Source organism: Neophocaena asiaeorientalis, unplaced genomic scaffold, assembly GCF_003031525.2.
Source record: "Neophocaena asiaeorientalis asiaeorientalis breed wild unplaced genomic scaffold, Neophocaena_asiaeorientalis_V1.1 scaffold78, whole genome shotgun sequence".
Taxonomy (NCBI): domain Eukaryota; kingdom Metazoa; phylum Chordata; class Mammalia; order Artiodactyla; family Phocoenidae; genus Neophocaena; species Neophocaena asiaeorientalis.
Window position 1 is genome coordinate 89111 of NW_020175018.1, and position 26112 is coordinate 115222.

Below are 26112 nucleotides of genomic sequence, written 5' to 3' on the forward strand. Positions count from 1 at the left end.
CATTTTTTGAGCAAGCTCCCACTGCCAGGTTCTATGCTGATAATTTAACACACGAGACTTCATTTAAGCCTTACAATACCTCTATGACATAGATTCTACTATTCTTTCCATTTTACTGACTGACCAGGAAACCAAGGCTCAAAATATAAAGCCATTTGCTGCAGGTCCCATAGCCAGTTCTTGCTGGCTCAGGATTTGAACTGAGGTCACACTCCAGGTTCAAGGTCTGCTAGTAAGGTTCAAGGTCTCTGGAAAGGTTTCTCTAAGAAGCCACTTTCCTCATAGAAGGACTGGCAAAGAGGTCTTCTAAATATATTTAGGATACTAAATATATTTTAAATTAAATACTGTTAAAAGTCCCTCATCCCCTATAAAACTTCCCCCAAAAAACTGGATGGATGAAATGGACAAACAATACAGAAAAGTAGAAATACCAACAAGAAAAATGTTTCCCATCCTAGTAATCAAAGCAATACAAATTAAATTTACAACTGTGTATTGCTTTTCACTTATCAGATTAGAAAAGAAAAAAAAAGAACGGCTACATTAAAAGCCTAGGGCATAATTTCTTTAATTTACTTCTAATTTGTTTCTATTAAGTCCATAGGATGGACTCTTCAATATATAACTCAACACGTGTTAAGCTTCGTACGGTTTATTATAACAAGCAATAAATCTTTTTATGATAATTGCGAAGTCAAGTGCAAAACAGAAAGGGGCCAAACGGAAGGCAGGAGGGAGTCCGCTGTGCTGGCGGCTCTGGCCCAGCGACCCTCTTGGCTTGGGACCTGGGGCTCGGCAGGGGGTCCGGCACGTGGGTGCGCCCGAGGACGCGCTGAGTGGGGCGCGCCGTGGGGACCACAACTCCCAGGCGCCCGCGCGCGCCTCGCCCCGACCACGTGACCGCGCGGCCTCTGCTGCGATCCCGGCGGCTGCGGGCGGGACTTGGAGCCCGGAGACCCGAGCGAGCAGACGCGGCCCCGGCGCCTGGCCGCCCAGCCTGCTCACCATGGCGGTGAGTCCGGGCGCCGCCGAGAGGAGCGGACGCGGGGTGGGCGCTGGGGCGGGGTCCCAGGAGCAGCCGATCTCTGGCATCCCGAGGTGCCCGCCGCCCCTGGCCGAGGGCCGGTGAGGGGGTGTGTTGGCAGACTTGTCAACCTTGGGAACAGGGCTAGGGGCACGCGAGAGGCAGAGCCGGCCGCGTCTTTGGGGTTTCCTTTTTATTTGTCCCTCCTGCTGGGAGTCAGTCCGGCTCGACAAGCAGTCATTACGCGCAGCTGTGGGGCAGCTGAGGGTCGGGGCGCGGTGGGTGAAGACGGAGTTGAGGGTCCCCAGCTCTGGGCGCAGTGACTTGGGAGAGATTCTGGGAAGGCTCCCACGAAGAGGGAATGCCCGGAGCATTTCAGCTTGAGGCCGAGCGCGCACACACCCCCGGGCCGGTTCCCTGTCTTGGCAAATTCGTGGTCTGATTCTTTTGGGGAAAAAAAAACCAGAGCCAGCTACTTTCCATCTTCCCTACACTTGGGTTAGAAATAGCGTTTCAGATAAACTAGTTTTCTTGGTAGAGTTCACCTGGGCTGGAGAGAATGACAGCTTGCAAACCTCTTTGGTCTTTGAATAAATCATATACGCAATTTTCTTCATCCCATGAAGAATGTCGTAGAATTGAAGATTCAGGAAGCCAATGCACGTCATTTAGTCAAACGCACACACCCACCTCCTGCCGGTCCTCTAAAAGGGTAAACGGATGGGAAGAGCGAAAAGTTACCCAGGGACTTCCCTGGTGGTCCAGTGGTTGAGACTCTGCGCTTCCAATGCGGAGGACGTGGGTTCCGTCCCTGGCCGGGGAACTGAGATCCCACATGCCACTCTGCGCGGCCAAATAATTAAAAAAAAAAAAAAAAAAAAAATCCCCAGTCAGCGGCAGGACAGCGACCTTAATCTTCCCCTAAACTCTTCGGGTTATAACTGAGGGCAAAAGTGTAAGTAACCCCAAATGAGAAAATAAAGAAGAAAGCAAGTCCCATGATTGCTCTCTTCTTCACCACAGCCCCTCCCTAGCAGGGTGGGGCCCTGAACAAGGCGCAGATAACTCAGCTACTGGAGGCCCGGATTTATCCTAAGCAGTGAAACGGGATGAGAGGCCCGCCCCTTGCATATCTGACCACGGGACTATTTAACTGAAAACTGCAGCTCCAAGTCAGGGTGTGCTGATTTGAATCTTTGTCTGCTGTGAAAAGGCAAGAGAGGTGAGTCTTTGTCCCTCCCTGGCTCCTTACTCCCCAGTGGGGTGGACACTCTGTATGGACGCTTTCAGCTTGGAAATACTGGACTGTCTATCTTCCCCTAGCTGCCTCCTGCTTCAGAAGATGTCCTAGCCACCTGCCTCACTGGATGGGTTAGGTGTCCCCCAGGGGTCTTCATCCCCAGTACCCCAGCTGGCTCCCCTGTGCCTCTCCTCCTTGCTGAATACATACACCCCGTTGTAATATCTGTACACTCCCTCTCCCCTAACAGATGCTAGCTCCTTGGGGGCCAAGGACTTGTCTCATTTCTCTATCTCCAGCACCTGCAGCCCCAGCACAGCAATGCTTATTGATTGAATTAATTGTACTGTTTGGTGGGTGTTCAGGTCTATTGCAAAAACTGTTTGGGGCCCCAGAGATAGCTGGCTCAGGCCCAAGGATGACAGAAGGAACCCAGTTATGGAACCTCTCTGATTAATTAGCCACAGGGGACATTCCAGTCATGCCAACTGCTTTATCACATGAACTCAGAGAAGGGGTAGGCGCCTTTAGGCGCCACACCTCCCTCCACCCCACCTGCAGAGATGGTGCCAGAGGCTTCTGAAATTGAATGAGCGCACCTCCAGTATAAATGGAATTTCACAGGATTATTTGTACCCGTTTGTTTTTGCATATTAATCTTTTGTGAACATTTTGCCACCTCAACTGATATTCTCTTTGAAATCTTAACACGGGATGTCCCTGGGTAGTAGGACTCAAAATGAGTTTTACTTTCTTTTTGGTATTGTTTCAGCTTTCTACATTGAGCCAGTATCACTTTCATACTAGGGAGATAAAAAGCTACTTTTATTTTAAAATTATTCAACATGATTTTTACAAGACTGCCTAGGTTTCCATTTTCGTCTTATGAGGTCTCGGACAAATCCATTCCCCTATTGGGACTCCTTTTCCCCATCTGCAAATGAGAAGGGGTTAGAAAGGGACTAGAATTGGACTAGATCAATGTTTTCCACACTGAATTTCAGCAGAGCTCCCATGTCTCTCCCCTCTTCACCCAGAGCCCTGCGTTTTATATAGTGGAGTTACAAGGAAGATTTTATTTGCTGGTGTCCTGTGGAAAAAAAGTAAAAACCAGGGGACTAAAAATTCTCTGAGAAAATAATTAAGTCCTGGAGATGTAATGTAACACCATGGTGACTAGTTAATAATACTGTATATTTGAAAGTTGCTGAGAGTAGATCTTCAAAGTTTTCATCACAAGAAAGAAAAATTGTAACTGTCTTGATGGATGTTAACTAGACTTCTTGTGGTTATCATTTTGCAATATATACATATATCGAATCATGTTGTACACCTGAAACTAATATTTGTCAATTATATCTCAATTAAAAAAAAAAAACTTTCTGAGGACACTTCTAGCTCTGGCGTTTGAGGATTCTAATATTTGGCCATTGTCTTTGAAGGCAAAGTCTTCCACCAACTGACCCCAACTCAGCCAGGATCTCCTCAGCTGGGTGAGCACTGACAGTGTTTCTAGAGCTGCTTCTGCTGGCTGAGGTCTTATGTTGTGACAAGAGGGAAACTTCTGTTCCTTGAGAGGGTGAACTGATTGATCTCTCTGGCTTTAACCTTGCCCAACATAGTCATTAAGCCTGGTACGGGCATTTAGAATCACCATTCAGTTCCCATCTTGTTCTCCTTTCTTGGTCATTAAGAGGCAGCATAGATGGATAGGGCTTTGGCATCTAACTAGGCTCGAGTTTGAATCCCAGTTCTGCCAACTTGTTAGCTTTGTGACCTTCAGCAAATTACTTAACTTTTCAGAGCCTGGTTCCCCATTTTCCTTCCTGTAAGCTGGATCTAATTGGCCCTGTCACACAGAAGACTATGGTGAAATGAGATAATATATGAAAAGCCCTTGATACCACCCTGAACACAGGGTGGACCAGCTGCTTTTTGAGAAGAGCCTTCAGACAGATGCTGTGCACGCATTGCTTCTACCTTCATTCTTTCTATAAGACTGTGCGTTCATCAAGGGCAGAGACATTAACCTTTGTCCATAATGTTGGGCACACAATTGGGCTCAGCAAATGTTCAGTGAATTTCAAGCCAACAGGTGGGCGGTACAGACTGAAGACAGCTGTCCCTGGGCCCTTTCATGATAAACACTGCTGGAGCAGAACAGCTGGGGCCCAGGGGGTAAGAAGAGGTAGTCATTCCTCAGTCTAGTGCTTCTCCCATTGGCTTTGGAGGGCACAGGGGAGTCATCTCAGCATGACCTGAGAGCACTGTGACCCAGTTGGCCCAGTGAGGATGGGCAACTCCCCACCAACACCTTACTTCTACCTGGAACAGGGCCAGCTCAACTATAGCTGTACTGCTGACCCACTGTGGGACCCTGGGCAAGTCCCTGCCTTGTCTGGCCTCATTTGGCCCTGATGACCCCTAATGGCCCTTCCGGCACTTAAGTCCAGTGACCTCATTCTCCTGGGCCTTTACAAGAGGTTGGTGGAGAGCATTAGGGAACACAGTTTCCACTGCCCTAAGCCCCCTGTGATGCAGTCCCTTCTCTTTCAGATGCATTTCATCTTCTCAGATGAGGTAGTGCTTCTCTTTGATTTCTGGAGTGTCCACAGTCCTGCAGGTAAGAATTGGGAAGCCTTGTACCTCCAGGCAGTGGGAACCTGGGTTCTCGTTATTGTTATTCTCGGTGGACATTTTAGCAATCCTGCCTCCTCTTGCATAGACATTGAGCGGGAACTTTGCACTTATAATTCCATTTGGAACCAGTGCCCTTCAGATTGCAAAGGGCTCTGTTATCTCACTGATGCTCACAAAGGCCCAGAGAAAGGCTAGGAGGTGCAGCTTTCCCCTCTATTACAGGGGAGGGGACTGAAGCCCAGAGAGGGGAAAAGTCTCGTCCAGGGTCACACAGAGTAAGTAAGCATCAGAGCCAGAACTAGATCAAAGCCTCTTGTTACCTCTTAGCACCTCCTTTATACAGAGTTCACTGTCCAACATCAGATCAGAAGCCCAGAGCAGCTGCTGCAACCGTTGACCTCAGATGAGAAGAGTATTCCTTTAACTTGAAAAGGCAGAGTCGGGCACTAATTCATGATGGAGTTATATTTCCACTTAAGTACTTGCATTTAAAAAATAGACTGGTGAGATGAGAGCTTTCACTCCCATGATCCAGTTATCTCTTGTTAGGAGCCCACATCTCCCATTTGCCCATTCTCTCCAATCCTTCTAGCTCTTTCTACTTTCTCCTCCTATATACCTTTAGACCCGATTCATATTTGTGTTCTTCCACGTGTCGCCATTTTTACTTTCTGGTTGTATAATCTCTGCTGGCAACCTATGGATGGAAATTGCATTGATCACAATATTCAATACACATCAGCCACCTACCAGGATCTCTAAAACCTGGGAATGGACTATGAAAGGCATTGTAACATTAGTAGAAGGAATACAGGCATTAGAAATGGAGTAGGATATGTTATTTCCTAGCTGAGTAGCTTTATTCAGTTACTTAGTGCATTGAAGTCTGTTATTACATCTGTTAATAGAAATAATACATGTTTCTCAAAAGTTATTTTGAAATAGTACATGTGATTTTGTTAATTATAGCTTGCTAGGCAGATTGTAAAATACAAGTGACTACAAGAGATTGTAAAATACAAGGACTACAAGAGGATTGTTCTTACATCAGTGATGATAGTGGCAAAGGCAAAGATTATGAATTATCCAGTTCTACACAGCTGAGGTCCATTTAAAACAATTTTAAAGACTGCAGTGTTTTGGAAGTGTCAATTCTTAGTTCTTAATTTATTCATTCAAAAAAATAAAATAAATAAAAATAGACTGGAAGCAGCCCAAATGTCCATCATTGCAGGTACTGATCAAATAAACTATGGCCCTCCCTACAATGTGTTACCACTCCAGTAATCTACTGTGGGGTAGACCTAGTGGCTTAAAACAACAGCAGTCATTTTATTCTTTCTCAAGGTTCTGAGTTGACTGGGCTCAGCTAAGCAGACCTCACTCAAAGTCTCTCATGCAGGTATAATCAGACAGTGGCTGGAACTGGAGTCATCTTGAAAACTTATTCTCATGTCTACTGATTGGTGCTGGTTGTAAGCTGGGACTCTCAGCAGGTGTTGTTAGCTGAGGTCCTTGTGGCAGGGCGGCTAGGTTCCAAGAGTGAAGGAGTGTCCCAAGAGAAAAAGGTAGGGGGGAAAAAAAGAAAGAGAACAAGGTTAAAAAAAACAAAAAAACCCCACAAAAACTCATGCCTAGTTTTTAAGACCTAGCCTTGGAAATCAGAGAACATCACTTCCACCTTTACTGCTTGAGGCAGTCACAGAGGTCTTCTCAGGCTAAAGGGGAGGGAACGTGGACCACAGCACTTGATGGCGGGAGTGTTGACATTGTAAGATGAACATGTGGGGTGAGATACAGTGAGGTAGCCTACTTTGGAGAATCTAATCTATCACAGGTGTTACGAAGCCAGAGAATAAGGGAGATCTGTGTGAAATAAGGGGAACTCATGCACGATGTACAGTTGGATGACAATGTCAGGTGCTGAAGAGTATGCAGATAGGGTGCTGTCATTTAGACAGAGGTTTATATATACATTGAGTATCCCTGGAAAGCTATATACACAGAGGCTGCTTTAGACAGGGGCATTGGAGTTTTGGGAGACTAGGCTGGGAAGAATACTTACTTTTCACTGTATACCCTTTTGTACTGTTTGAATTTGTACCATGTGCATGCAATTACCTGTAATTTTATATTTCAAAAACCTGCATCTTTTGCAGATGATTTCCTCCTGGAGGCCCCCCAGAATACTATAGCTGGACCACTTAGTATCCCTCCACTTGTAAAAGAGAAGTAGCAATTAGCAGTTAATTTTACACAGCAGTTCTAGTAAGCACTTAATGTTTTCTGTAAAATAGCTGGTTTCTTCCCACTATTACAAAAGTAGTACACAGTAGAAACTTAGGGAAATTCGGTGAACAGAAGATAAAAAACTGTATCCTAATTTGCTGAGATAATTATGACTCCTTCATCGTATCTCCTTCCTTCCAGACTTTTCTGTATATGCACACGTAAACAGGAACTTGCTATACATGCTTCTTCCTTAACAAGAAGTCAGCACAGAGACTTGGGCTGCCTGCTGGGGCGCAGCTGGAGCAGTGGGGGCACAGATGGCTTCTCCCTCCACCAAGCCCCTCACCATGCTCCCGCCGATCTGCGCCCCCCCGCCCACCGGCACCGGCTTTGCCGGACAGCTTCCCTTCGTGATCTCAAAGCCACACTCCAGTAGGCCACCCCCATCAAGAAAGGGCTGGAAGGGGAAAGCGACAGGAAGTTCTGAGCCCAGCAAGGGTGGGGAAGAAGATGAGAGAGGGAGGGAGAAGGAATGGATTCACAGTGGCTGGGGGAGGTACCCTTTTGCCTCCTGTGCCAGTTCCCCGGGGAAGCTGCCAGAAGACGAGCAGTGCTTGCCTGGCTGGGCCTCTGTAACCCAGCCTCCTTTGACAGGCGTGGCCCTTTCGGTGTTGGTCGTCTTGCTCCTGGCTGTGTTGTATGAAGGCATCAAGGTTGGCAAAGCCAGGCTGCTCCACCAGGCCCTGACAAGCCTGTCCATCTCCACCAGCCAGCAGCTCATTGAAGACACAGACCAGAATTCTTCAAGCTCAGACTCCCCACAAGTCAGCAGAACCCGCCTCAGGTAACAGGCTCGGGACGGCGGGGGTTGGGAGGGGGGAAGGCAGAGTCCTCACATTCACCCTGAGAGCTATCCTGGGCCCACAGGACACTTAGCCCCACTTCCCAGAAAGGAAATTGAGGCCCAGGGAAGGACCAGGACTTGCTGAAGTGCTTACGGTTAGTAAGTAGTGATGTGAGCTAGAGCCCAGGTCTCCTAATGCCCAGGCTGGAGCTCTCTGAACAGCCACGTGGGAGGCTCCAATCTTCAGGACTCTGGTGCAGGCCTCAGTCTAGCAACAGGGGTGTCCACCCAGCCCTCCCCCAAATCTCAACAGGCTTCCGTAGGTCACTAAGGCTTCCAAACCCAAGATGGGACCTGTGGCTGTCCCCACACAAATAAGAATTGCTGTCAGCAACGTATCCAGCTTGATGGTGGAGGTGGGGGTGGCCTCTCTCTCCTTTCTTCCCTTCCTGTTCTGATAGGACAGCCACTTAGGATCCCCCTTCTGCTCTCTGCAGCTCCAGCTGTGCTTAACGGGCCTGTTTCTTACATGAGTGCCTCAAATAGTCATAACCCTGCTGCAAGGGACGTATTTTCTTACCTGTTTTACTGATGAGGAAATTTAAGTTCATATAGGTTAAGACATTTGTGCTAAGCCACAGTTAGTAAGTGGCAGAGCTAGGAATTAATCTGTCAACAAAGTCCATGCTCTTTCCATTGTAATACTGCGTCTCACAGTAGATTCAGGAAAAAAAAAAATCTGCCTTACTGATGATTTTGTATTATCCCTTGTCAGATGTGACAGATTACATATCTCATTTTTCCTTTTTGCCCTGGATACCAGGAAGCTCAGAGCTAAATGTGGTGGAGAAGTGATTATCCTAAACTCCTTAAACAGGTCCCTCTTCCCCTCTCAATCACTGTTTTCTGATATGTCTCTTTAAAAAGAAATCTCTCCTGGGTTGAGCATACAAATTATAAATAAGCTAGTCCTGTAACTCAGTTGCTCTTTCTACTCCCTGACACCAACTCCTAGCTTCCAGCTCATTACCAACATTAACTTGGCTCTCCTTTTTATCCAGGTGGTTCTTGTGTCACTTCGGCCAGTCTCTACTTCATGTTGCTCAGGTGGTCATCGGCTACTTCATGATGCTGGCTGTTATGTCCTACAACACCTGGATTTTCTTCGGCGTGGTCCTGGGCTCAGGTGTGGGCTACTACCTAGCCTATCCACTTCTCAGCATGACTTAGCTGGTGACAGCTGTGCAGGCTCTGGGGGCTGGAGAGAGCTGGGGCCCCTCCTTTCAGACATTGAACTTCCAGCCCCACGTCTCCTTTTTCTTCTGTTGGCTGTTCTCACGGCATCCCCAGCTCCTGGAAACTTTCACCTGAAGCCAGCACTTGCTCCCTGGAGTTGAGGCCACTGTAGCTCCTCAGCCAGGCTGCAGAGGGCCCAAGCATAGTGTTTCTGTGCCTTAAGAAGGGTGCTGTGACCAGAGGGTGGACAGAGAGACCAGAACCCGGGGGGCAGATTTCATGATGATGGCAGCATCTGCAGGACCTGTTTCCCTTTCTTGGGGCGGGGGGAGTGACAGCAGACTAAAGGCAGAAAAGCAGGACTGTCAGCAAGGCTTTGACCTATCCTCCAAATAGAGTGAGCTCCTCCCATCAGACAGCACTGCCTGCAGGAAGATGATACTTTAATGGCTTTAGGTGTCAGGGAGCTCTTCATGGCCTTAATTCTCCCCTCTTATCCTGATCCTCCTTCTATGCAAAACCAAGAACTGCACTGAATAATATTCAGTACAAATGTTCTTTATTTATTACTTCCTGCTCACCCATAATGATCTGGTAGGGAAACATGACTCATCCATTTAAAATACTGAGTAAGCCACAGGGGGTACTGACTGAAGATGCAATAAGCAGTCAAACCAAAGCATTGCACTAGTAGAGTTAGGTGGGGCTCTTCAGATATGTGAACCTTTTCACTTTCAAGAAAAGGAAAGAACAGACCCAGGGAGAGAAAATAACTGCTGTATACTGTAATGTCTACATTCAAGTACCTCGTGGGCTAGATGAAAGATGGTCTGAAGCTTTGAGAATTTAAAAAGAAATATATTTTAATAAATATATATTTTTAAATAGTCTGTGACTGTTTTTCTGTTTCTCCTCATTCACACAGCAAGCTCATGTAACCCTGATAACAACTGCAGGAGCTGAAGGGGGCCAGTGGGCTGGCAGTGCTGGCTGGCAGTAGGGCTGTCCAAAGACTGAGTCTGTCTATCTGCTAAGAGGACAACTCTGTGCTCAGCGAAACCCAGCCCTGAAACACCATTCCCTCAGGCAGACACCCCCAATGCCAGCCTAGTCAACAAACCATTCTTTTGTGCATGTAACAGACATTGATGGTGAACCTGCTATGAGAAAAATGTCACATGGACTATAAACGCCCGTGTCAGCACAATTATTAGCACCTTCTCTCCCTGAGGGCAGAAGCGAAAATATATCAAAACCACTTTTAAAAATTTACAGTAAGAAATAGCTGTAACGAAGTATAGCATGTGACGCCTTCAGTATATCGTCAGTGCATTCTCCCCACATAAGCAGAGTTAGAAAGCTGCTCAGCGTCACAAGTATAAGATTTCTTGTCTTGCTGATGGAGGCTCCAGCATCCACTTATGTGTCCTGACCAGCTAAGGCTCCACCCCTGCCCTCGGGCACTGCTGAGATAAGACTCTCCATAGGTGAGTGACCAGCAACCTCTTCAGTTCGAGTCTTTTTTTTTTTTTTAAATAAAATTATTTATTTTTGGCTGCGTTGGGTCTTTGTTGCTGTGTGCTGGCTTTCTCTAGTTGCGGCGGCTTCTCGTTGCAGAGCACAGGATCTAGGCATGCGGGCTTCAGTAGTTGCACGCGCACTTAGTTGCTCGGCGACGTGGGATCTTCCTGGACCAGGGCTCAAACCCACGTTCCCTGCGTTGGCAGGCAGAGTCTTAACAACTGCGCCACCAGGGAAGTCCCTGATAGTCTCTTTAAATGTGGTAATGCATCTGAGGCTTTCACAGCATGAAGGGCTTTTTAAAAAAAAATCTATGCTCTAGAGAAATGGACTATATGGCCAAGTTAAGCAGGCACAGTCAACGTTCTTCAGAGCCAAATCACAAAAGGTGGTATTTTCTCTACTTGGTTTTTTTTAAATTTAACAAACACCTATATAGTGCGTATTATGTGCCAGGCAGTGTTCTAAGCACTTTACAATATTAACTCATTTAATCCCCACAATAAGGTAGAAACTATTTCTGTCCTTGTCTTACAGATGAGGAAGCTTAGGCACACAGAAGTTAAATAAAGTTACCCAGCTAATAAGTGGCAGAGCTAGGATGCAGAGCCAGGCAGCCCGGCCTGGAGTCTGTTCATCAGCTCAGATGAGGGTTGAGGCTGAGCGTGTATTTCTGACAAACATCACTGCCCTCCTCCCTCAACCCAAGATGAATGCTGCTGGGGTGGCCAAGAGCCCTGGCTCCGGAATCCAATGACCAGGATTTGAATTCTTGTTCTGCTGCTTACGAGCTATGTAACTTTGGACAGGTTACTTTACCTCTCTAAGCCTCAGTCTCTCCTCTATAAAACAAGGACAACAGTGTCTCCTGCAAGGGTTGCTGGGGGTGAGACAGTCTGGGTAAAGTACTCCACAACAATGCCTATTTGTTGAACAACAAAGTTCAGTAAATGGTAGTTTTTACTGCCTCCCAGGCCCACAAATGGGAGACACACTCAAAGCTGTCATCAAAAAGGATGATGTCAGGTCAGATGGAGTGGAATTCAGGTTCCTATCTTATAAACATTTTAAATCAGGGAACATTTTTATTAAAATTATTCTACTTTTTGGGCTTCCCTGGTGGCGCAGTGGTTGAGAGTCCGCCTGCCGATGCAGGGGACACGGGTTCGTGCCCCGGTCCGGGAAGATCCCACGTGCCGCGGAGCGGCTGGGCCTGTGAACAATGGCTGCTGAGCCTTCGCATCCGGAGCCTGTCCTCCGCAACGGGAGAGGCCATAGCGGTGAGAGGCCCGCGTACTGCAAAAAAAAAAACAAAAACAAAAACAAACAAAAATTATTCTACTTTTTGAAGACTGGCTGCATGGTTTTTAGAAAATCCTGGAATAAGTAAAATGACCACAGATATTTTCTCAGTATTCCCTACATTAGTCCTGGGCCTAAACTCAGAGGGAATGGAAGGTGCTCTCAAAGTGAAGACTCAATCTCTCAGGTGCCATCATGGATGACAAGAGAACACAGGGACCTTCTCTGCATGGCTTCCTAGGGTATAGGACTACACCTGCAGGAGCCAGTGGATGACAGGACTGGTCCTCAGACAACCCTGCTGCCCTGAGCCTTAAAGTAGCTGGGATGAGCTGGGATAGCAGAGTGGTGACCTTCTTTGAAAGCCTAAGAGTTCCAGGGTTAAGTACAAAAGGGAACATGTCACAATGCTTTCATGCATGTTAACCAACCCAGATCTGTTACAGCTCCTACCCTTAGATTCCCAGAGAGCACAGACTGCCCTCAGAACCAAATTCGATTTCACCCTGAGTCAAGTTTCATTGCAAACATTTATTTTAGTTTTGTTAATTTCAAATATTCATTGACCTCTTATATCAGCTTTAAGGCAGACAAAAGATATATGTCCCAGGACTGCAGGCAAGGCTGTTAACTGAACCGGGTTTAGATGGTATACTCCACCCTCGGTTCTACCAGGGAGACCTAACCCCAGGTGACAGTCTTGTTGCTGGGACACAGTTGAGTACTGAGAGGCAGATCAGTCTGAGAGTTCAGAGAATAAAAAGCTTGGGAGCGGGCAGGACTCTTGTAGGGACTGGCTGAAGGGGAGCCCCCCAGCCCTTCTTCCATGGGGGACTCTGAGGCAGGACCGTGGCGGGCTGCTGACCACCCCAGCGTTCTGAAGACAGGTTCACACTGGGCTTCACCTGGCCAGGCGGGGGCTCAGAAATTGGCTAACTCAGATACCTGAACTACTGTCCTCTGGATGCTCACCTTCACCTCACCCTGTGGCTCGCCTAGACCTGGGGCTGGATGTGCAAAATCATGCTTAGGGAAAGGTTGGTAGAGAAACCTTTGCACCAGTTTCCTGGGTCTTCATCCCAGCCAGTCAATGTCCTCGTCATCGTCATCATCTCCAAAAAGGGGTGTTGGGGGCGGGCGTCCCTTCATGCTCTGACAAAACAGGAAAGAGCAGTCAGTCCTCAATCGTCCCTGCACCACCAGATGGACTTCCCGCCTGGGCAAGGTGAAGTGATCAGCATCTGTTCCCAGCTCCAGGTTGGAAAGGAGGTTGCTGGTTAGGGTTTTACTGAAAGGACTAACCCTGAGGCCAGCAAACCCTAGGCTTCCAGAAAAGCTGAGACAAGCAGTCAGAGAAGGGAGGCAATCTTTCAACACGGAGACAAGAAGACCAACTTTGTTTGGCTAATTTTGTCATTTATTTGAGAAACGTGTACTGATTGGACAGGTTTCCTCTCATGTGGTAACTTACACATTTCGTGTCAGAAAGGAAGGGTCGAAGGGCAAAGTGGGAGTAGGATGAAGGAACAGAGAAGCAGAGCAGCCCTCAGGGAAGAGGATGCAGGAGGATGAAGGGAAGCAGGGAAGAATACAATCACATTTGAAAAAATGACGCTGTGGCCTGAGGCGGTCTGTCTGGCTCTGGACGCGGCCCCACCATCTGAGAGAGAGTCGAGTTCAGAGGCTTGGCCACATGACCAAGTGGAGAATCCCGAGATGAAGAAACCCCAGGAACCCAGGGCCACAGCCTCCCAGCCCTAGTCTCCCTCCCTCCCTCACACCCCCCAATCAGGTAGGAGGATAAGGGGGATTAACAGGCCTCCGAGGAAACTCTCCTCTCTTCTCATGACTTGAGCCCCTGGCCTTCTTCTTCCGGATTGGCAGGGAACAGGTCCCATAGGGCAGCGGGGATTGATGCTGGAGAAGGCACACTGAGTGTCCTCTACTAAGGTACCTTCTGCTCTGGTGGCCTTCCCTTTGGATGGTCCCGTGAAGACTGATCACGGGCCAGAGTAGTTCCCGAGAAGTGAGGCTACGCTATCAGGGCTTAACCCGTTTTCTGCCCAGGGATGTTGTGACAAAACAAGGCAGCTGACTGGAAAGCAGGCTGATGAAGCAGAAAATGCTTAGAAACAGGTGGTATTAGTAGGAGCCTGGGGTTGTAGTCCTAGCTCTGCCATTAACTCACTCTTGGCTTCAGGTAAATCATCCCGAGCCTCAGTCTGCTGATGAAGGAGGATGCCAGACAAGAAGATCATCAAAGTCCTTTCCAGTTGTAAAATAGAATCCCTTAGCAGAGCTGAGGAAACCTGAGGCTTTAGCACTCTAGTACAGGACAAAGCAGCCCGACTTTCTTTACTTAAAGTAGAAACCACTGCTGCGTGAATGGAGACTGTGGTCCTTTGTCAAGAATAAAGTGGTATCTGACCATCCCCACCATGCTTACAGAGCTGCCCCCTCCCAACCCCAAGCCTGCTCCCACAGGGCCCTGAGCACAGAGCCCAGGGAGAGAGCCACCAACAGACTCCATTCCTCTTCTCACAGCCAGCAGGGAAGGGCCCCCAGGGAGCAGTGTGAGGACTTGGCAGCACCTGGGACTTCCTTACCACCTCGTCTTCATCCTCCTCCTCAGCCTGTGCTTTGGGCCTGGGAACTTTCAGAGTTGTCCCTTTAAACAGTTCATCCTCTTCATCCTCAGAGAGACTGAAAGAAAAATCAGGAAAATCAAGTCATAGGAAAATGTTTCTGCTCCAGGCCACAATGCCCACAGGCTCTGGGTTAAGAATCCAACAGAATCCTGGGGTAATCACCCAGGAATTCCTCCCTCTCCACACTGGCCTCCCAGCACTCTTGACTCCTTCCATAACCTACAGAGCGATTTTTTAAAAAATAATTTTTAAAATAGATTTATTTATATTTATTATTTATTTTTGGCTGCAGTAGGTTTTCGCTGCTGCATGCAGGCTTCTCATTGGTGTGGCTTCTCTTGCTGCAGAGCACAGGCTTTAGGCGTGTGGGATTCAGTAGTTGTGGCATGCGGGCTCAGTGGTTGTGGCTCTCAGGCTTAGTTGCTCCGTGGCATGTGGGATCTTCCTGGACCAGGGCTCGAAACTGTCCCCTGCACTGGCAGGTGGATTCTTAACCACTGCACCACCAGGGAAGTCTCCAGAGCGATCTTTTAAAGCCGGTAAGTCAGACCATGGCACCCTTCTGCTTAAATCCCTTTAATAGCTTTTCACTGCACTTAAAGTCCAAACTTCTAACAGTGACAACAAAATCTCACATGACTTGGCTCCTATTGAGTTTTCCAACCTCAGCATAACACCACTCTCCTCCCACTCACTGTGCCTTCTTCCTTGATTGTGTCATGTCCCTCCTACCGCAGGGCCTCGCACGTGCTGTTCTTGCTTTCTGCAAATGCTTCTTCCCACTCTTGGCAGGAAAGGCTTCTATCCATCCTTCAGGTCTCAGCTTAAATGTTACCTTCTCAGAATCCTTCCCTAATCACTCTAACTAAAGTAGAATAATTCCTTCTAATCACTCTATCTAAAGTAGAATAAGCCCCTCTTATCACTCTGTCTAATGCAGAATAACTCTCCCTTTATTCTCTATTAGACACCCTGTTTTTTTTTTTTTATGAAGCATTTGTCACGCATTTATAACATACAGTTGACCCTTGAAGAATACAGGTTTGAACTGCACAGGCCCACTTATATGTAGACTTTTTTCAATGAATATGTACTAAAGTATTACACGACCCACAGTTGGCTGAATCTGGGGATGAGACAACTGTAAAGTTACACACAGAGGGTCAGCACCCTTAACGCCTGCGCTGTTCGAGCTGAACTGTGTAAGAGTCTGTCTGTCTTTCCACCAGACTGTAAGCTCCTCAGCTCAGGAACTCTGCCTTGCCTCTCACACTACCACAGTGCCTGCCACGGAGCCTGTTACGAATACATGCATGCATGAATGAATGAATGAATGAATGAGTAAGCGAATCGGCCAGCCAGGCTCTGAGGATGAGTCACCAGCCCTGGAAAAACCAGAGACAACCTCCACACGCAGCCACCTTGTTCCTGAAACTCTGCCCAGGGGACACACCTGGGATGCTGAGAACGGTGTTCGGATCCAGGCACTGCTCCTAAGGCCGCAGACGCTGCCTCTGTGCCGTGCGGCTCCTGGGAGGCAGCAGCGGAGCTAGTGCCATCCTCGTCTTTCTGGAGCTCTGGAGCCTGAGGCTCTCCTCCTGGACTTTCAGGCCCCACAGCCAGTGGGTCCACCTTCTCGGGGTCTGAAGTCAGGGGCAGTCTCATGGAGCTTTCTTGCTCCCCGACACAGGCATCTCCCAACGGGCTGGCTGCCAGCGCCTCCTCACCTGCAGAGTCCACAGTCACAGGGCCTGGAGGCGCAGGGGGAATTGAAGTTGGGGGCCCCAGAGCTCTTCGGGAGGGGAGGCAAGCCGGTTCTTTTATCTCTGAGCGCGCCTCTGCTTCCGAGGGCTCCACTTCCCTTCTCTGTGCATCATCCTGGGGAGTGGGGAGGGCCTGAGGAGGCAGCGGGGCAGCTTCCTGGACCACCTGCTCTGACGGCACCATCGGGGGCTCCCGCCTCTCCCTGTTCAAGGGTGCCTGAGACTGTCCGGAAGCACTCTGAGGTCGCTCCTCTTCTTCTTCCTCTTCCTCTTCTTCATTGCTGCTCTCTCCCTTCTCTTGCTCGTGTTGGTTTAACAGCCGAAGAGTCACCATCTGTTCAAAAGCCAAGAGGAAAGGATCACTGACTGGAAACAGAGGCACTCCTAGGTACTCCTAGCTCTCCTATTAACACAACTGGTCATGTAGTTCAAGTGACTTTGTTTTTCAGTTAATTTTTTTTTCAGTTCAAATGACTTTGTTTCCTCCTCTCAAAGGAGGCTGTCCATATCTGTGCAGGTAAGTCATTCCAGGCATCCTAGTTACTGATGAACAGCCTTGAATCATTTTTTTACGCAGGATCCCTTAGACGGTACTTGGGCAACAAGATACCCATCCCAATGAAACAATCGAGAGCCAGCTGTACCTTGATAGTGTTCATGATGGTCCCCAGAATGCTCCTGCCATTGTAAGACTCCTCCAGCTCAAACTCTTCCCGCAAGGACTGAAACACCTGGTTCATGATCTTCTTGACCTGAGTGACGACATGAGGAGAGAAAAACAGTATCAAAATGTACACTGCCAAAATCAAGCGACTAAGGGATGCATGTAACTTCCAGAGAGAGGTTTGGAAGGCTAAAATGAAGCCCTCTTAGAACTCTACGGTGGGACACAGCTGGTCAATGACTGAGACACCTGAGGCTGTCACTGTGGAGGGGACGATGTTAAATAATGAGCAGCACTTGAGAGGAGGGCTATGAAGGATGGGTAAGCTGTGGCCTGTGTGCCCAAGACTGCTCAAAGACCACTCACTGATGCTTTCCTCCCACCGTGGCCACCACTAGAGCTGTCATGGGCTACGAGGATTAGTGGCTAGAAGATGCTGGGCACACTTCCCACTCCTCTCCTGTGATTTAGAAACATTTCCCTTATCTGTCAAAACCTCAGGATAAGGCCCGTTGGGGGTTGCCACCAAAGAGACAGATTCCAATGGGTTAACTGTGACTTAAGTCAGGTGAGTGGGAGATCAATAAAGTTAGGAAAAAAGCTAACAACACAACAAAATAACAAAAGTTCTTTCTGAACGCCTGATGTGTACATTCAATCCCCTGACATGACACGGCTCACTTCTCCGAAATCAGCAGCTCACCTTCTCTGAGGGGTCAGCAGCAGCAGCAGCAGCTTCAACCCCAGACATCTGGGACTTGCTCTCCAGGTCCTTGATGTGCTGTGCATTTTGCTCTGTCAGGGCTGTGACTTGGGCCTGGAGGGCTAAACACTGCAAAACAGACTGTGGCTGTGGCCTTGGAACCTGGACTTCCAGGTGAAGGTCAGGAAACCCAGGAGGAGAAGAACCATCCTAAGCTTCAAGCGTCAATCTCACTTCGTTCGGTCTGCTGACATCCACACCCTCCGCCCCCACCCAGGCCTGCTGACTCAGGGCACTCCATTTCCTCATCACTCAATCTCAACTCACAACTTCATCTCCTCTTTACCAACAAGGTCACTTGCCTTGTTCCTCATCAGGTCAAGAATAAAATAAAAAGGCGGGGCGGGGGTGGGGCAGGGTTTGGTAACCCTAGTCACACAGACATATGAACAGTGGACGTTAGAAGCAACCTATTCACCTACAAGATTGCCTTCCTCTTTTCAACTGGGTACTTTAAGAAACTGACCTCCAGATATGAGGACTTTGGCGCTAAGCCATCCCTCTCTCTCTCTCTCTCATTTTTATGCCAGATGATCCCACCACACCTGTGCTCCAGCCCACCTCAGGGCCTCTGCCCAGAGCCTCTGCCGCCTCCCTCAGCCTTCCCCACCTCACCGAAGCTCCTTGTCCTTCTTGGCCGTGCTCCCCTAGGCACTTCCTCTTCTGGGTCTCACAGCATTTAATGCTTATCTCTGTTCCTCGGTCTCCCTTCCTTGACTGTGAGATTCTTGAAGAGAGTTCCTTTCCCTAACACAGTGTCTGGAACCCAACTGGCACTCAATAAATATTTGCTTAATAAATGAAGGATCAGATTATAATGGAAAACATGGTCCAGATCATGAATGCTGCTTTTTCTAGGTCACTGACCTGTCATCCCAAATGAGTATGTGAAAGATTACTGATAAACTGGAGAGCTGAGAAAGTATGATTCTGTTTTCAAGCTATTAACATCTTTCAGGTACAAAAGGATCTGCAAGACTTGAACAACCTGTTTGCCTCAAATTAACCAGGCTGTCTAAGTCCAGGGAAAACACCCACCTTCTCCTCAAGACGGAGCAGCTTCTGCTGCCTGGCATCTCTCTGTGCACACGCCTCCTGGTACTGCTGCAGGTGTTCATTCTTGGCAGAGGCCAACAGCTGTTCACACTTGGCTTCCCACTGGGTCTGCAGCTCAGTCTGTACTAGAGACAGCTGCCAAGAGAAAGTAATACCTGTATGCTGGGGGGGTCTAGTCACATCTAAGGAAGCCCATCTTCAACAAGGAAAAAAGAGTAAGCTAAGAGCCCAGATTTAGCAAGGAAACAACTGTTTGGAAGACCTTGGCTGCTAGGACTCTAAAAGGTACTCCAACCAGGTAAAGGTGTGACTGTCTAGACAGGTCCCAGGAAGGCAGGGCCCTAGTATGATCATACTTTTCAGGATCCAGGCCCTTAAACTTTATGGGTTCAGAAGAAACTTATTTTTGTCCAAATTCCCATAGGTGATCAAATTGAGGGCACCAAATCACTCTAATTAAAGAACATACAAACATGAATTTAGGAACTTACAAAAAGAAAGCCTGCTGTCAAATGGACTAGAGATCCAGCTGTGTACTGCCACTATCCCTGGTTTCCCTGCCTAATTACCTAAATAAGTCCCTTCTTTTCAAGGACGATAGTGTGCCTGAAGGATGGTGTCTGGTGGGTGAGGACTTTGGCCTTATGTTTGGAATGTTTTTATAAAGAATTTTTTCCTTCATGTTTTACTTATAGTAAAATTCTCACTAAGCTTTAAAAAAGGAAGAAGATTCTCCATTCGATTCCTGGCTCTTCTTCCACCTTTGTCCAAAGTTAGCCCATCAACTATGAGAAATCTCATCCTAAAGGATAAAGAAGAAACTAGAAACTTTTCTGAGTCCTTCATGCCTTCCTTTTATTTCCAAAGTGCTTCAGCTTCCCATTACCTGCTCTGCAGCTGCTTGGTCCGTGGACACCCGAGCCTTTTTCAAGAGCTGTCGAAGTTTGTCCAATTCCTCCTGGTGTGATTTACGAATTTCATCTATCTCCTCCTCAGCCTGACAGCGCTCTTGAGCTGACTTCTTTTTCCTTTCTGAGAGGTTCTTAGGAACAAGAGAACCATCATCAGCTCTAGTTGTCTGATAGAGGATAAATGGAGATGGTGATGGTTGGTGGTGGTAGTTATTAACATCACTGGGTCCTTACTTCGTTTCTGGAAACAATTCATTTTTTCAATTTAATTTCCCCTATTTATTTAACATTCTTGGCTACTGGCAGAAAAAAATTGTGACAAGAAGAAGGAAAACAAGAAGAGCTTTATCTACCATTCTATGAAGAGATGGGGAATATCTTAACAGTGGTGAGGGTAGAGGGAAGTAGATACTTTCACAATCTACTGGTAGGAAAATCAGAATCCTGTGAAAGGACATTCAAAATACGCACACACACCCAGAATTTACACAAATTATAATTTAAGGAAGCAGTAGATCATGTTCACAAAGATGATGTGCTACGAGGACGGTCACTGCAGTAGTGACTGATCTAGAACAGTGAAAAACTGAAACAGTCCCCAAGATCAGAAAGAACTGGTTTTTAAAAAACCTGAGAAAATCATAGAAGCAACTGAAAATACAGACCAAGATTTATCCCCTAAAAAGGCACTAGGCCAAAAGGACTTTACTAGAGTTTTATTAAAACCTCAGAAAGAGGTTGCTGTTTTCATATTTAAACTGTTTCAGAGCACAGAAAAAGACAGAACTGTTCCCAATCCATTCAGTGGGGCTAGTACTACCCTGATATTAAATTTATAAAACATCAAAAGATACTATTAAAGTTAAAAAACAGTAAACTAGAAAAATATTTGTAACATCTATGACTGACAAAGGATTAGCACCTTTAATAGTGTTTCTAAATCAAACTAATATTACAATAGATAAAATAGCAAAGGACATTAAGAAGAATTCACAGAAGAAATATAAATAGGCATTAAATATATAAAAGCTTTAATACTAACAAAAACATATATTAAGACAAGATAGTATATTTCACCTATCAGACTATAAAGATTAGAAAAATTGATACGTGCAGAGTTGGAAAAACTATGGAGAAATGGGCTTGTTCACACAGTGCTGGAAATGTAAGCTAACAAACTCTTCAAGCATAATCTGGCAATATTTATTTCAAAAATTTAGATGTTAAGCACTCTTCTGTGATGCAGCAGTTCTTTTTTTTTAACATCTTTATTGGAGTATAATTGCTTTACAATGGTGTGTTAGTTTCTGCTTTATAACAAAGTGAATCAGTTATACATATACTTATGTTCCCATATCTCTTCCCTCTTGCGTCTCCCTCCTAATGCAGCAATTCTAATTCGAGTGATCCATTTTATGGAAATGCTGAAACGAATTTGCAAAAATAGTTATATAGTACAAAGATGTCCACAACAGCAGTGCTTGAAATAGTGAAAAAAGAGAAACACAAATATCCATCAACAGGTGAATAGTTAAATAAACTATGGTACAGCCTCACAGTAGACTATTATGTAGTAGTTATAAAGAATGAAAATCAAAGACCTAAATGTAAGACCGGACACTATAAAACTCTTAGAGGGGCTTCCCTGGAGGCGCAGTGGTTGAGAGCCCACCTGCCAATGCAGGGGACACGGGTTCGTGCCCCAGTCCGGGAAGATCCCACATCCCGCGGAACGGCTGGGCCTGTGAGCCATGGCCGCTGAGCCTGCGTATCTGGAGCCTGTGCTCCGCAACGGGAGAGGCCACAACAGTGAGAGGCCCGCATACTGCAAAAACAAAACAAAACAAAACAAACAAACCAAAAAAACAACTCTTAGAGGTAAACATAAGAACACTCTTTGACATAAATCACAGATCTTTTTTGACCCAACTCCTAGAGTAATGGAAATTAAAATAAAAATAAACAAATGGGACCTGATTAAACTTAAAAAAGCTTTCGCACAGCAAAGAGAACCATAAACAAGATGAAAAGACAACACTCAGAATGGGAGAAAATATTTGCAAACGAAGCAATTGACAAGGGATTAATCTCCAAAATATACAAACAGCTCATGCAGCTCAATATCAAAAAAACAAACAAGCCAATCCAAAAATGGGCAGAAGACCTAAACAGACATTTCTCCAAAGAAGACATACAGATGGCCAAGAGGCACATGAAAAGATACTTAACATCACTAATAATTAGAGAAATGCAGATCAAAACTACAATGAGGTATCATCTCACACTGGTCATAATGGCCATCATCAAAAAATCTACAAACAGTAAATGTTGGAGAGGGTGTTCAGAAAAGGAACCTTCTTGCACTGTTGGTGGGAATGTAAATTGATATAGCCACTATGGAAAACAGTATGGAGGTTCTTTAGAAAACTAAAAATAGAACTACCATACGACCCAGCAATCTCACTACTGGGCATATACCCTGAGAAAACGATAACTCAAAAAAGACACATGCACCCCAATGTTCACAGCAGCACTATTTACAATTGCCAGGAGGTGGAAGCAACCTAAACGTCCATTGACAGATGAATGGATAAAGAAGATGTGGTACATATATACAATGGAATATTACTCAGCCATAAAAAGGAATGAAATTGGGTCATTTGCAGATATGTGGATGGACCTAGAGAATGTCATACAGAGTGATGTAAGTCAGAAAGAGAAAAACAAATACCGTATATTAACGCATATATGTGGAATCTAGAAAAATGGTACAGATGAACCTATTTTCAGGGAGGAATAGAGATGCAGATGTAGAGAACAGCCGTGTGGACACAGGGGGGAGGGGGGGTGGGAGATTGGGACTGACATATATACACTACCATGTGTAAAGTGGATAGCTAGTGGGAACCTGCTGTATAGCACAGGGAGCTCAGCTTGGTGCTCTGTGGTGAACTAGATGGGTGGGATGGGGGTGGGTAGTGGGAGGTCCAGGAGGGAGGGCGTATATGTACACATACAGCTGATTCACTTCCTGTACAGCAGAAACTAACACACCACTGTAAAGCAACTATACCCCAATTTAAATAAATAAATAAATAAAAATAATCAACACTGCAAAAAAAAAAAAAGAATGAGGAAGTTCTCATTAGTATAATGGCCACAATACAATTTTTTTTTTTAAGTATTAAATATGATCCCAGGGGCTTCCCTGGTGGTACAGTGGTTAAGAATCCGCCTGCCAGTGCAGGGGACAGAGGTCCAAGCTCTGGGAAGATCCCACATGCCACGGAGCGACTAAGTCCATGCACCACAACTACTGAGCCTGTGCTCTACAGCCCGTGTGCCACAACCACTGAGCCCACATGTCTAGAGCCCGTGCTCCGCAGCAAGAGAAGCCACTGCAATGAGAAGCCCGCGCACCACAATGAGGAGTAGCCCCCACTCGCCATAACTAAAGAAAGCCCGCGCACAGCAACAAAGACCCAATGCAGCCAAAAATAAAAAATTAATTAATAAAAATAAATACGATCTCATTATTGTTAAAAATGTTATCAGCATACATATATGTATGTACATTTATTTTATACATACATGTATATACGTATGTGTATGTATATATTATATACACAGAAAACAATCTGGAAGAATAATCATACATCTTTTATAGTTGTTGCCTCTAGTGTATGAGAGGGGGAAAAGATAAATTTTATTTTTTATTTTATACTTTTCTGTATTATTTGTATTTGTTACAATGAGCACATGCAACTGTAATTTTTAAAAGGAAAATAAAAATGTTTATTAAACAGCTAACCCTGGCCACTTGGGCCCAACAGAGAAACTTCAGATGTAGAACTTACCTTTTCCAGAGACTCCTTCTCAGCTCGAAGGTCAGTCAGCTCCTCCTCCAGGGACGTCACCCTGAGTTCCAGTTGTCTCCGGCTTTGCTTTTCACTCTTGAATTTGGACTGTGCTTGCTCAGAGGTTTCTTGGAGCTCTGGGATATGACAGCACAGAGACTTGGCTGCAGAACCAGAGCTGCAGTGGGCTGTATGGCATCCCAGCACCACCTTCAAAGCTGCATTCCATCATCTCCCAACCCTACCACACGAGCCTCTTCCACTCACTTCTTCCAGCATCACCTCACTGACCAACAGCAGGTTTATCAAGCCATAAACTGACTCCCCCATCCATCCATACTTATCTCTGCACCTACATGTCACCTTCGACACATACAAAATGGAAGAGAAATGTTCCAAGCGGTCAGAGACCACCTTCGGAATATTACCACTCCCACAATTCCATTTCAGTCATCATCTCAACACACTGGACCCAACACATTGAGATCTTTGTTTAGTAGTGGTCCAGGCCCTTTCTCACTGCCTGGGTAAGATATTCTCAACTCTCTTGGTAGCTGGGACATTCTACCAAGAGTCTGCTTTCAAAACATTCCTTCTCAAATAAAGCTATTTGGAATATTTCTTAAAAATGTAATAAATCAAACAACAAGGTCCTACTGTATAATACGGAGAACTACGTTCAATATCCTATGATGAACCATAATGGAAAAGAATATTTAAAAAAAAGAACGTATATATATGTATAACTGAATCACTTTGCTGTACAGCAGTAATTAACACAACATTGTAATCAACTATACATCAATAAAAAATAAAAATAAAAAAAATAAAAAAGTAATGCATCAAAATTAATTTTGTTGGAAGACTTTTGAGATCCTTATGGTGCCCTTAAGGTAACTGTCACAGAGCACCACGAAAACAGAAAAGAGGCTATCTGTACGACATTCAAATCTAAGATTTTCCCTCAAGTGCACCCAAGTGATGCTCTAAAAAGGAAGGGATTTATCTTCAAGGTATCACTTCACCAACTGACATCAGTGTTTTTTAGCTTTCTTTTTGGGCAAGTTAATTTTGCTTTTTCCTAACTCTGCTGCTATTCCAGCCACACCCCACCCACTGGTCCCATCTGTGCCTTCCACATGTCTTTCTTTATACAAAGTGGTGGATGAATCAACACGCCAGTCTTCACAAATCTGCTTTTCAAGTCACCATGTCTTGAGCAGCACCATTGTGCCAGGCACTAAACTAATACTAAGGGAAGGACTTTACAAAGATGAGCAAGACACCATCCTTGCCCTTCAGAGGCTTGCATTCTAGAAGGGAAAACACATATAAGTAGTGCTGATCAAAGGCTATCTCTGATAATGGGCATAATAATGCACTCGGAGATGAAGGATTTTAAAGGAGATCAAATATTCTAGAAGAAAAAAAGGGAAAGTTTCTGAAAGAGGCAGTTTTTGGAGAGAACTGGAGTCAAATCTTGGCGATGGTGGGCACACCAAGTCCAGAGAACAGCATGGATAAAAAGCAAGGCAAGAAATACAGGATGTGTTGAAGCAGCAGGCTGGCTAGTATGTCCAGAGCTACGTTGAATTGGGCAACATACAGGAAATAAGCCAAGGTGGAGGGGCCTTGAGTGCCAGGCTGAAGGACTGCAATCCATGCTCTAGGAAAGCGGCAACTGCAGCAGGAAGCACCTGCTTCTTAAGCTTCTACTGAGTCACAACTTAAAGGAACCCTTCAGTTAGATTAGTTAGTCACAAGTTAGTTTAACCTCAAGGCCTATGAGGCCAATCCTAAGTACCAAGGATACTCAACACTCGCCCAAACAAAGCAGAACTGTGGCCACTGATCCACTCTAAATGGAGAGTCAGTTCTTTTGTTGTCCTTTATGCCAAGCAATCATGTAATAGGTTTATATTGGTTCACCTTAACCTTTGGCTCTGTCCTTCACAAACTTCATTAGCATTATGCCAAATGGACTGGGAGGAAGGAAACAGTGTAATTCTTCAAGTTTACATTGCCAAAATCCCAGCCCCCTCCAGCAAGGGCATACCTGAGAGCTCTGCCTGCAGTTTGGCGACTTGGCCCCTGAGGAGGTCCGTCTCCTTCATGCTTTCTGTCAGCTGTACCTGCAGCTCCGTTTCTTTCTTTTGGTGGGCGGTCATTTTCAGGTGTAGATGAGAGACCTGTGCAGTGGCTGCTGCTAACTCTTCTGTCACCTTGGCCTGAACAGTAACAAAGTACGATGTCACTTTAAGGATGGTGATGGCCCAACCTCACATACTCTGTGCTGGCTGAACTGGTAGGAAGATAGCTAAGACCACCTTCAACCTGAGTTAAGCCCAAGCCCTCGAATGTGCAAGGTCTCTGACTCAGGAATGCCCTTGCAAAACTTTGTCCTTAGG

The 26112-nt window shown here is 46.1% G+C and overlaps 2 protein-coding genes across 12 annotated transcripts in view; one reads left to right on the forward strand and one right to left on the reverse strand.

The window, feature by feature from the left end:
• The first annotated feature begins 904 nt into the window (after window positions 1-904).
• On the forward strand, window positions 905-11851 carry SLC31A2 (solute carrier family 31 member 2). 10 transcript variants are annotated; one of them, XM_024762572.1, is made up of 7 exons: window positions 915-1015; window positions 2051-2249; window positions 3666-3760; window positions 4824-4890; window positions 7338-7571; window positions 7794-7983; window positions 9045-11851. In XM_024762572.1, the coding sequence occupies exons 5-7, from the start codon at window positions 7457-7459 to the stop codon at window positions 9211-9213; spliced, it is 474 nt and encodes a 157-aa protein (XP_024618340.1). In that variant the 5' UTR covers window positions 915-1015; window positions 2051-2249; window positions 3666-3760; window positions 4824-4890; window positions 7338-7456; the 3' UTR covers window positions 9214-11851. The 10 variants fall into 10 exon arrangements, with proteins under 10 accessions (XP_024618344.1, XP_024618340.1, XP_024618339.1 ...); XM_024762571.1 differs by having other exon boundaries at window positions 3710-3760; XM_024762573.1 differs by having other exon boundaries at window positions 917-1015; window positions 2065-2249; window positions 3710-3760.
• A 702-nt stretch (window positions 11852-12553) lies between these two features.
• FKBP15 (FKBP prolyl isomerase family member 15) overlaps window positions 12554-26112 on the reverse strand; it is a 55950-nt gene continuing 42391 nt past the window's right edge. For both annotated transcript variants that reach the window (XM_024762284.1, XM_024762283.1), the window contains exons 20-28: window positions 25761-25932; window positions 23705-23841; window positions 19823-19978; window positions 18919-19071; window positions 17821-17949; window positions 17098-17205; window positions 16144-16787; window positions 14649-14745; window positions 12554-13194 (exon numbers count right to left, since the gene is read on the reverse strand). In XM_024762284.1, coding sequence (XP_024618052.1) covers window positions 13117-13194; window positions 14649-14745; window positions 16144-16787; window positions 17098-17205; window positions 17821-17949; window positions 18919-19071; window positions 19823-19978; window positions 23705-23841; window positions 25761-25932 — 1674 coding nt within the window. In that variant the 3' untranslated portion in view covers window positions 12554-13116. The remainder of the gene's footprint in view (window positions 13195-14648; window positions 14746-16143; window positions 16788-17097; window positions 17206-17820; window positions 17950-18918; window positions 19072-19822; window positions 19979-23704; window positions 23842-25760; window positions 25933-26112) is intronic.